The 11964-nt window shown below is 39.7% G+C and overlaps 1 protein-coding gene across 2 annotated transcripts; it reads left to right on the top strand.

The window, feature by feature from the left end:
* Nucleotides 1-1032: 1032 nt before the first annotated feature.
* LOC145487452 (uncharacterized) lies at nt 1033-8588 on the top strand. 2 transcript variants are annotated; one of them, XM_081466227.1, is made up of 9 exons: nt 1033-1453; nt 1686-1837; nt 2320-2404; nt 2798-3021; nt 3619-3711; nt 3901-4117; nt 4306-4392; nt 4969-5909; nt 5980-6127. In XM_081466227.1, the coding sequence occupies exons 1-9, from the start codon at nt 1258-1260 to the stop codon at nt 6031-6033; spliced, it is 2049 nt and encodes a 682-aa protein (XP_081322353.1). In that variant the 5' UTR covers nt 1033-1257; the 3' UTR covers nt 6034-6127. The 2 variants fall into 2 exon arrangements, with proteins under 2 accessions (XP_081322353.1, XP_081322352.1); XM_081466226.1 differs by having other exon boundaries at nt 1034-1453; nt 4969-8588.
* The last annotated feature ends 3376 nt before the right edge of the window (nt 8589-11964 follow it).

Raw genomic sequence — 11964 nt, 5'->3', positions numbered from 1 at the left:
CGTGAAATCAACATTTCAACCTTTTTTGACCTGAAATCAACATTTTTGAGCTTGTACGTTGCGTGGAATTGACATGTTGCTGGTTTCTAAGAGAAATCAACCTCCTTGCCGTCACGCGTTAACGTGAAATCAACATTTCAACCTTTTTTGACCTGAAATCAACATTTTTGAGCTTATACGTTGCGTGGAATTGACATTTTGCTGGTTTCTAAGAGAAATCAACCTCCTTGCCGTCATGCGTTAACGTGAAATCAACATTTCAACCTACTTAGACCTGAAATAAACATCATTGAGCTTATGCGCTGCGTTAAATTGACATTTTGCTGGTTTCTAAGTGAAACCAACATCCTTGCCGTCACGCGTTAACGTGAAATCAACATTTAAACCTTTTTTGACCTAAAATCAACATTTTTGAGCTTATACGTTGCGTGAAATTGACATTTTGCTGCTTTCTAAGTGAGATCAAAGTCCCTGCGGTCGCGGCGGGCCGATCCTTTGTTATGATAAACCGAGGCGAGACTTCGACTTATAACAAAGGCTTGGCTTGGTTATTATAACAAAGGATCGGCTCTGTTTATCATAACAAAGGCCCGGCTTCGTTTATTTGCAGCCTCGGCGGGAAAAGGGCGTTAGGTATTTTAATCAAAAGTGAACTTTGTCGAAAACGCTCCAAATTTCGCATAGAGTTTTGTTTAGGTATGTTTAGCAATGTCCCGTAGTTTTTGCGCTAAACCTTGCTTCGTTTTCAGGATATTGCGTATGCAAAAAACCACTCGGTTTTCCTAGCGGCGTCTTTATAAAGCGAAGCAAAAACCAGCGGCAAAAATACAGGAACACGTTTTTCTATTACATTGAAGACCACATGCAAAAATTCAGCTAATTTGGAGCAAGAAAAAAGAAAAGCAACCAAAATCGTCACTTATCCCCTTTTATGACTAGCTTCTTCATATTGACAATGTCATGGCACTATCTATCAATATTGGCACGAATGTTCATAAACTTCCTGAGATATGATATGACATCCATCCTGTAAAAGTTAGTCATGTTGTATCAGTTGGTCATGATTAGTGACAACATTTTGTTAATACAAAGTTTGTTTAATGGAATGTTACCATCCAATCAGGTTAGGATGTTCATAATTTATTATTTTGTTTTGCGTTTTCATGTGTATGAAGATCCACAGGTCTACGCGATGACCTCACATTTCTTCTTGAAGAAGACCTCAGCAGCATTAATCTGTGTTCTCTTCATTGTGAGATGCGAAATTGTGAGCAGCTACTGGGTTCCTTGGGCTTATTTGCACATCGTGTTGGCTCTCTTGATGACCTGAACCAAGCCTTGTCTGACCATGGGCCTGAAAGTTGTAAAGGATTTCCTCGTATAACTATAAAACAGAAACCTGGCCAGCAAACAGCAGTGGAGAGAAACAACATAAAAGTGGCATCTTTTTCTGGTTTGTTTATTGTTGTGTGATAACAAAATGACCATAACTGCTAGCTATCACATGCTAACAATTGAAATGTTGTGCCTGTATGCACTTTAGATCCATGTCAAGTATTTTTATAACATAACAAAAGTAAAGGGGGTTTTATTTTTTGTCTGGTCACTGTCCAATATTTTTCCTGTTACTGTTCCTGTTTTGTTCTCAATGATTCATTGACTGAAGACTGTGATATCCTACACAGGGTCCTTTGAGAGGGAAGTTCTGAAGAATTTTGACAGCATTGTAGAGAGATCCCTCCCCATAGAAAAAGTCCAAAACTACTACAAGCAATGCTCGGGCACAGGAAAACAAGTAATCTTGGACTATGTGACATTTTTTGAAGACAGAAAAATGGTTAGTGGATAAGTATTGTTGTTTTTTATTTAGCCATGTCATCTCAATAAAAATTTCTTCCTTCTGCTAATTTAATTTCAGTCCAATTTTACCTATAAACTGAAGTTATCATGATAAATCCCACTTTATGTATAGTTTTTGTCATCACCATCAAAGGCTTTTGGTTCCTAGTTTGATTTATGTTTATTTTGGAACACACTGAATTAGCATTTTACACAAATCATATTGTGCCTCAGAAATTTACTTGACAGGGGGTTTAAAGTACTATTAAGTGCCCTTTTTTCATGAGTTCACATGGATGTTTTTTAAAGCAATGGAGGAACAAGTTTAACAATAACTTTATCTTTGAAAACATGAAAAGTAGCAGGTTTGATGTAGTGAGGTGAAGGTAATTTGATGGGCTGGACAATAAGATTCAATTCATGGAGACTTCTGGCTTGTTTTGTCTACAAATGTATTAAACAAGAGTTATTATTTTGCAGTATGTCACTGAAATCCTGGAATGTGGGGAGTTCTCAAGGGATTATGGGGTTAGACAGGAAACAGTCAAGATTGAGAAAGGCAGCGGTATGGATAAAGTTAATATTCTCCCTATTAAAGTTGTTAAATAATATCCTTAAAAGTTGAGCAAGGGGTCTGATTCAATAGTGCAGTTTCACAATTTAATGCAGAAAAATTACCTTTTTAGGATTTAGCCTTTTATTTGACCAGGCATTTTATTTAAGTCAGCCAATTAGATAATTGTATAATATATCAACAAAGGTGTTGTTTTCTGACGTGTAACAGACTTGGCTTATATAGGTACAAACTGGATCAAAGGTACTGCATTTAGCAAAAATAGAATTTAAGAAACTAGAAATAGAAAGCTTGCCTTGAGTCTTGCCCAGCCAAAAAATGTATCTTGTTGGGTCCTTGGTTGTTCCAGATGATGTTATACACAGCTCTCAATTGCATTTTCAGATTTTGAAAAATTCCTGATCAGCCGCAAGAATGAATGGGAAATGAAGCTAAAGGAGGTCGAGGACAAGTTTCTTGAATTGAGCACCCTAGATAACCTTGCAGATGTTCCTAGTGAGCCAAAGCGGAAACGAAGGAAGACAAGCTTAGTTCGTCCACAAGTGTTCATAAAACAAGACCCCTTTGCAAGCTATGCAGCTGAACTCCAAGTTATGTTTTTCAAAAAGGTACAAAAGATTTCAGTTGTTTTCTTAAAAATTATGGAATGGTTGCTAAAAAGGTGAACGGTCAACTAAACTGTAACTTAATGACACTGATGAACTGAAATGAGACTGTCAGTTCAGCATGATTGGTGTATTTAATTTGACGATGATAGTCTTAACCAGGAGCACTAGCAGTTACATTGTACTGATATACAATGTGTCAGTTGACACGTGGCTGAGAGTGGGCCAGTTACACACTAACAGATAAGATAATCAGCTTTAGTATATACCAAACCAGTAGATAGTGCTTTTCCTGCACTCTGATTCAGACAGGCTACTCAAACTCAGGATAGTGTTTGCTATTCACCTCCTGGCAAATTCTGGCTTGCACATGCAAGTTTTTTCTTATTTCTTAGAAAAAAGGAACTCTTTTGGTGTTGGTTATCCACTGATTTGGTGTATATTGATATAGAATTTATATTTACCTCATTGTCAGTGCTGCTTCGCAGCTCAGCAAGTATTCATCACCATTCATCTCCACTATTAATTTTTTTGTGTATAAACATCATGAAGAAACATTTCAAAACCTAAAACGTTATGTATGTTTCTATTGCTCATAAGGTCTGCTGTGACTGGAGAGATATTGCTCTTACAATACGTGATAGGGTATTTGAGGAAGGTGAAGAGCAGCTTATTGATATGCATGATGTGAAGGTAACCAGGTTCCTGACTTTTTTGCTCATTTTCACTCTGCTGAAGCTCTGTTCCTGTTCAACTTCATTACTACATGTAGTTCTTCTTACAGAATTTCACACATTGGAAATTGCATTCATAAAAATTCATGTCTGCAGCTTACATGTATGGTTTCTCATTATGCCATTATGTATTTGTTTGAAATTTCAGTGTAAAGAGTGGGGCTTTCTTTTGAAGAAACTATTTGGTGTCCATCTTGGAACAGGCGATTATGGACACCTGGTGATAGACCACAGTGCCATGTTACTGCGCCAGTTCCGTTCTCTTTACAAGTACTCTGGGCAAGGCTTCGAAGCATCGCATAAGCTTCATCGTAATCTATACTCAAAAGCAACAAACCATGATGCATCAGCACCAGGGCAGTCATGTAAGCTCAGTCTTATTATAATATCAAAGTTACTGTTAACAATCGATATAATAGGTACAGGGATACAGGCCAGATGGACTTGTTGTCCCCCTACATACTTAGCCCCAGATGACCCTAGATGGCCCTTTACTAAACAATACAATGTTCTGGTGGGCTGTACTAAATACTGCATATTTGTTACTTTATAGTGGATCAAATTCTAACTCACTGGTTTTCAACAATGCTGTTGTCATTGCGGTATTCTTTTCGTGAAGCCAAGAATTCCATTGTGTTTGGTGAGTATAATACTTGAGATCTTGGTGATGGCAAACTTATTCCAGTAATTCGTTAACATTTTAAAACACATCCCTTAATATTTTAATATTGTTTGTTGCCATTCAGCGTGTAGTCATGCAACGCCCCCCCCCCCCCCCCTTTCCCCACACTTGTTTAGCAGGGAGCTGGATGGGTTGACAATTAGTCATCGATTATTATATATTTCAAAAGGTATTAAGAGAACGCAATGTGTACCAATTAATAAGTGTAAATATTAGACAGAAATATTAATTTTTATTGTCTTGACTTCTGCCTCCACTTGTTGACGTGGTCACCATGAAGACCCTTCAGCGCTTTGAAAACTACAGTTGTACCTCCCGTAAGCGGATACCCTCGGGACCAGAAAAAGTGTCTGGTTAAGAGAGGTGTATGCTTACGGGAAGTTAAAAATATAGTGTTTGTTTGTAGCTGAGAACATAACTAAGTGTCTGCTTACGAGAGGTGTCCGCCTAGGGGAGGTGTTTGTTGACGGAGGTTCGACTGTATTTCAGAAACATTTTATTCATGTTAAATTTTTCATTCATGTTAAATTTTAGGACGGAAAAAGTTCAGTTTTCGTGGATGTGGATGGAAAGCCATTGACTCAAGAAAGTGGTCAAAAGAGCACCGAGATTGGATACTCGCCATTGACAACTTGTTCAATCAAATTTTTGGTGGTGATTTTTTGGTATATGTGTATGATAAAAACAAGGGCACAAGCGTTGACGAGAATATTGTGTCCGGCCTTTTAGAGTACAACCATGATAGCTGGGAGACCGAATACTTGAAGCAACTGACAGACTTTTCTGATAAAGTAACAGAATCAAATGCTCCTAAGCAGAATTGTGGTCCGAAACAGCTGGACTTCACTGATGCACAAACTGCCCCTGCACCAAGTCCTGCCAAATCAAATTCTTCTGAAGAGAAAGATGAAGCTGGGCAAACAAACAGCTGTAACAAAGGCAGGGCAACACAGTCTTGTACTCAGCTGGCTTCTGCTCTATCCACAGCTTCAACAAGGGCTGAACTAGCTGCTTTGGACATGTTAATACCTCCAGTATCCTCTATCTCTAGCTTACCTACCTCTTTGCATGCTCAGATAGCATGCAGCCATCTCTCCTTTATAGATCCCTTCTCTCTGGTGCGACGTCCATGTGAAGCAGTTGTCAGAGCAGCAGAGAAACTTCTGAGTGAAGAGAGAAGAAAAGGAAACCATCCTTCTGGCGTTGTGATTAAAGGATTTGGCCAGTTCACAGAAGAAGGCTTGAGGACTCTTCAAAAATTTTGTGAAATTCCTGAAACGAAACGTAAGATAGCTGCAGAAGCTAAGTGGCTTTCTGGACTCAATTGTACATCGAGAGAACTCACAGTTCTTCAATCAGTCCTGTGGAATCGACCAACAACAAGCTCAGTTCTGAGATTTGATCCCAAATCAATTGATGTCATTTCTTTTTGTGATCTCGCTGAAGAAAGGTACATTGACAGCTTTGTCATTGACGTGTGTATTGGCAAATACATTGAGGAAAGCACCACACAGGGGAGAGAGGACACATTACACTTTCCAACAGATTTTTTTCAGTGGATGCAGGTTAATGACAAAGCTTTCAAGCTGGCACAGTTAAAAGCAAGAGCTTCGCGCATAGTTACGTTTGACAATGTGCAGCAAATACTTGTACCAGTCTTTATGGTGAACCACTGGGGACTTGTCTATGTCAACCTTGCTAGTCAGCTTTTATATTTTGATGATGGGCTGACTTCTCAGGTGCCATCAACTGCCCTTCCATGTGTCAAAGAAGCACTTGGTCTCCTTCTTGAATTATACCCTCATCACCCATCTCTCCAAGCAGAATTTTGGCACTCTACTCAAAATTTCAAGCGGTTTGGAATGCCATCCCAAGTGCCCATTGATAATAAGATGATTGGAGTGGGTAGCTGTGGAATAGGGGTTATCATGGCTGCCAGAGACTTCATCAGAAATGGCCCTGCAACTGTCAATAATATCAACTGGAGATATTGCAACATGGATAAGCACAGAAAAGACCTCATGCTGCAGATCCTCAGATGGGGCGGACATCATACATAGAAAGGCTCCAGAGTTGCTGGTTGGAACTCCATTCTGCCTATAACATCTTGTGCTCTCAGATTCCTTGAGTCTTACAGTTAATTTGCTGTCGCATTAACCAAGCCTGTACTCTCAGGGGTAGCAGATACCCGAGGGTTACACTTAATTCCCTGTCGCGTTAACCAAGCCTGTACTCTCAGGGGTAGAAGATACCCGAGGGTTACACTTAATTCCCCGTTGCATTAACTGAGCCTGTACTCTCAGGGGTAGCAGATACCCGAGGATTACGCTTAATTCCCCGTCGCATCAACCGAGCCTGTACTCTCAGGGGTAGCAGATACCCGAGGGTTACACTTAATTTCCTGTCGTGTTAACAAAGCCTGTACTCTCATGAGTAGCAGATACCCGAGGGTTACTCTTAATTTCCCGTCGCATTAACTGAGCCTGTACTCTCAGGGGTAGCAGATACCCGAGGGTTACACTTAATTTTCCCTTGCTTTAACCCAGCGTGTACTCTCAAGGGTACTGAGAAATGTTTCCTCTCTGGCGAAACTGTCACCTTGATGTGGTGGAGAGAATTGATTGTCTCTGTGACCTATGCTGATAATGAGTAATTTCCCAGAAGAAACACCGTAACCAGGAAGGTCAAAGGAGAGAGACCAGACAAAGAGCAGTCTCTTTTTTGGTACAAGATTACTGACTGTAGCAGATAACTTGCCATCACATTAACCAAGCCTGTGTTCCCTTTGGTAGCAGACACATGTACCTGAGGGTTACCATTAATTTTGTTATCACATTAACCAAGCCTGTGCTCCTTGGATTGATGATACCTGCGAATTTCAGTTAATTTGTCATTGAATTAATTTAGAAATCCCATGCTCTCATAGACAACATGTGAAATCTTTGCAAGCATTACAGCCGAATGTCAAGTTGGATTTGGGTAAGTCGCTTTGTAGAAACTAGTGCATTCATGTCCTCGCCAATCGTAAGGTCTGCAGCAACTGTTGAGGTGTTTCCTTTACAATTTGAGTATGGCAAGGATGAGCAGCATGGGTAAACATAATGCAAGTTAATTAATTGAGTATAGTAAGGGAACAACATAAAACTTAATTGACCATTCCCCGTGAGGATCTTTTCAGGGACAGTGAAAGAAATTTAATCTTAATGTACTGGTACATGTAGGCAGTTGTTTAAGTTCAAATAAACGACTGTGCACCACCGATAGCCGCCTTCCAGTGAAACCACTGGAACACATGGTGGCATGTATTCAACTGCAGCCGCTTGTCGCATGTGAACATATAGTAGGCAATTTTTGAACTCTTTTCTCAAGCCTTTTTATTTGTGTTCTTTTTTTTTTTTTTTAAGAATATTTCACTATTTCAAAATAATTTGGCCTTACAGAATAAAAGTGACTCTGAGCATAACAATTATGCCACCAGAAATGTGCTTTAACATTAAATTATATGAAATTTGTGGGAAAGTATCTTTGAACTTGATTTCGTTCATTGCAGTAAATTAGGTTATACTGCATCTCTTGAGTTGAAATGTATCAATATCAACAATTTCACAATAAACAACACTTGGTTTTTATAATCCAGACCAGTGTTTACTCGGTGAGTCAATATCAATCAATGCAACTCGAAGAACACCGATAATATTGGCACTGCAATAGGAATAGATAAAAAATAGTTGTGACTTTACTGCTATCAATATTGCCGACAATATAGTTTGTACTGTGATTGGCTGGTCAATTGCTATTGATTTTCATCAAAATTGATTCAAGTCCTTTAAACGATAAACCTAAACTTATTAAAGCAATTTGTGTTTATGTTTTCGAAAAACAGCAAATAAATGAAAGTCAAAGCTGTTTACTATGCCAGAGTCTTACAGTAATATATGAAAGAAACAAATTATGTTATATACCAGTAGTCATTTTGTGCTGGCCATAAACTTTTTAAAGATGCTGACGATCACTTAAGAGGCCCCACTGTTTTCCTTGTAATATGTATGAAGTGTGTAGAGCAACTGGAGTTGAAAATTGAATTAATGTTGAATATTAGAAGTTTATTACAAAGATTGCACTTGACTTGAGACTGAAACTATGTTGAGACAAGCACAGATTCCAATCATTGACTGCTATCAATTTTCCCAAAAACAATAATGATGCAAAGTATTTTTCTGACTGCAATTCGGTTTTTAATATTGGCTACTTTTTTTGCATGGATTAGGTTTTGGTTTTCCATATTCATTTCTATCGAGTAAACTCTGCCTTGCAAACAGAGTTGATGCACATAAATGTGTTGTTTGTAATTTTTTCTCCTTTTTATAGTTCCACTCGGCTAACGTATAAACGAATACACATTTTTCCCAACACAACAGTATTGTAGAGATTGGGCCACCAAATCAGATCTAACTCGCGAGTAGCTCTGCCTTCCCCGTGCCCGACCACTAAATTGCTTCTACAGGTAATTCTGCCTTTGAATGTTTTTCCACGGGCTCTGTTTTTTTGCAGCAGCAAGTGCCTCTCTGGGATCCATTTCACTTGGGTAGTCAGTGACTTGTGTGTCTCCATTCCATTGCACTTGTTCTTGAAGAGTGACAGTGTTTTGTTTTTCCAGGGCAACTTTAAGTACATTCAAGTCGAAAAGGCGGTATGTCACCTTTCTCGCTGACGAGCTCAAAATAGGTGCTCGCCAGTGATGCTGGTTTCTGATAGCATTAGGCTGTGGGTCGTCCAGATTTCTGAGCAGTTGCTGGAAAAACTTTGACGGAACCATATTGAACTCCAATGTCTGCCAATTTCCTGTGAAAGGACATGACCTATTTTATAATTCATTTTTTGCAAAAACAAAAATCCAATGGGATTCTTAAATTGCGAGTCGTCTCTTTTCTTAATGGAAGGAAGCATTTAAATGTAATGGACCGAACGGGAGGTGGCAGGCTTTACTGAGACGTATGATGAATGATGCACCATTAATACGACTCCCTTAAAAAACAATTGCGTGGGAGACTGGAATTTCTGCCCGGTCCCAGATAAATTTGACTTTGCAATTTCTTGACGGTAACATTTTTTTTCATAATTGATTGAAGAAAAAAAATTAAATGGCCTGCACTTTTCCATCAGAACAAACACGCGAGTTGTTGTTATAATCATTCACTTCTCAAGACCATTCGTCTTTTGTCCTCGCCCGAGCGTGCGTTTAAATTGTCTCCCGCGCTGGCGCTCGCGTGTTGCCTCCGCTCCACTACTTCCCATTTTATTAAAGCACTTGCGCGCGTGTTTGTTATTTACCTCGGTTATACTGAGAAAGCATAGATATCGTACTCGGCTTGTCTGTTGCTAGAGTGAACTTACTTTTATGCCGTTGGTGATGAACTCCATTTATGCGTTCGGTGATACCAGCCAACCATGCTTTGTATTCAGCTTGTAACGCGGGAGATCTTATGGCTTGGGGAACTGTCAGCGGAACTTCTTCATCATTCTGTAAAAACACTGCCCGTTTCGGGTGTTGTTTGTTAACGTGGTGTTGCTCAAAGTGCTTTAAAAGTGCATGGAAAGTTCTTAACTTTTTAGAACACTCGTCACAGCGAAGGTACACGCATGTATCAGCCATGTTAAAAGTGAACCGATGGTCGATGGTGTTGAATGGCGAACGCTTGCTGTGTTTCTATTGTTATTCTAACCAATAAAATAAAAGAATTTTTCTTTGCTCGGCTGAGAAACAATGGACCCTTGTTATGTTTTTAATGTGCCACGTAGTTTACTAGTCAGTTCACCGTCACTTTCCCTCACCCCGACTCGTGATGGAATCGGGAAGAAAACGCAAATTAAGACAGAAAGAATTTACCAAGGAGCAACTTGCACACTTCAAGAAGCTTCGGAAAGAGCAAAACAAGAGGAGAAGGAAAAGAAAGAATGGTCCAGCAGAAGAACCGGCAGAAGAATTAAAGGTGGAGGAAATGACGATAGCACCTCCCAATCCACCAGCAAATGCACGCCACAGCAATGAGAAGAAAAGACAACCAGAGGAGGCGGAAAATATGTTGTCGGGAGGAAAGAAAATGGATCGCGCATCGCTAGAGCGGAGTGAAAAGAATGGAGAAGAATCACATCCCAGTCAACCAGCAAATGCACGCCACAGCGATGAGAAGAAAAGAAAACTAGAGGAAGCGGAAAAAATCTTGCCCAGAGGGAAGAAAATGGTACGCGCATCGCTTCATCGCAGTAAAAAGAATGTAGAAGAAGATACGGTCACACGTGAGGCTTTGAGACGGAAAGTTCATGCGTCCGCGAAACCTAAAGAGAGCGACAACACAAAATTGCGGGAGATCAATGCAGCCAACTTGACGCGTACCGCGGCGGCAAAGTCCATCGGGAGTGGAACTTTTGGTACTTGCTACCCGGGCAAGTATCGGGGAATTGACGTTGTTATAAAACAGTATAAAGAAAGAAGTTGTCGAGGCGGCGAACGCTTGTCATTCCTACAAAGGGAGGCAAAACATGAGGCCAATGTTTTACTGCGGTTAGGAGATCACCCAGGTATTCCACTTTTATTTGGTGTATGTCTAAAAGAAAAGCCAGTGAGCATTGTCATGAAATTCCATGGAGACGGAAAAGATAGCCTAACAGTTTACAAAGCGGCTAAGAACAACCTCATTAGTGAAAAGAAAGAATGGAACACTATTCTTTGTGAGACCGCCGATGCCTTGGATCACGTACACCGTTGCGGTTATGCCCACAACGATCTGAAATCGAACAATGTTGTTCTAGAAAAACGCGAAGATGAGCGGCTTCACGCAGTAATAATCGATTTCGGTAAAAGTGTTTTGTTAATTAAAGCAAAGAATCCTCCCGCGAAACCGATGCATGTAAGGGACCAGTACAAGGACAGTTACATTGCGCCAGAACTGGTTGATGGTACTGGAAAACCATCTATTAAAAGTGATATCTATGCGCTGTCTTTCCTGATCAAATCTGTGTATAGACTTTTACATTTTCGAAACGTTGCTGCTGTGAAGAACGCTTTAGTAACATCGCCTGAAGAAAGACCGACAATCAAAGAATTAAAAGCGGCTTTAAGTGCTGACGATTAGAGAGGTGCGAACTTTTTTCAAATTTATAGCAATGAGGCACTAACATTTCGTTTCGTTTCAGTTTGATTTCAAAATCGCTTTTGTTTTATGATTCCAGGATAAAGGAAAGTGGTGTCAGTGTATTTTTTCGGGTTCCCTTTTATAGTCCAGCTTACTGTAGCAATCAAAAGCGATAGCTAGCGCGCACAATAGATGCACAATGTATCGTGTCATCTCGTCTTAGCTTTAGCTTCTAGTGTTTCATGCTGTAGAAAGACTAATAATACTCGATAAAATGAAATAATTTGAATAAATTGTTTTGGACATTGTCACAACGTCGTAATGATTTAATTTCCAGTTTAGCCTGTAAAATTAGTAAGCGTAAGTTGCAATATTGTTCGCGCTCTCGGTTCTGCGT

This window comes from Orbicella franksi, chromosome 5 (genome assembly GCF_964199315.1).
Source record: "Orbicella franksi chromosome 5, jaOrbFran1.1, whole genome shotgun sequence".
Classification (NCBI taxonomy): domain Eukaryota; kingdom Metazoa; phylum Cnidaria; class Anthozoa; order Scleractinia; family Merulinidae; genus Orbicella; species Orbicella franksi.
This window is presented reverse-complemented; position numbering and strand designations above follow the sequence as displayed.

What these genes read in the sequence shown, in the direction of transcription:
- LOC145487452 (XM_081466226.1), top strand. Translation starts at nt 1,258, where the DNA reads ATGCGAAATTGTGAGCAGCTACTGGGTTCCTTGGGCTTATTTGCACAT. An exon ending in AAAAGTGGCATCTTTTTCTG is followed by an intron (nt 1,454 to 1,685) that starts GTTTGTTTATTG and finishes TATCCTACACAG; the next exon opens with GGTCCTTTGAGAGGGAAGTT. An exon ending in CAAGATTGAGAAAGGCAGCG is followed by an intron (nt 2,405 to 2,797) that starts GTATGGATAAAG and finishes TTGCATTTTCAG; the next exon opens with ATTTTGAAAAATTCCTGATC.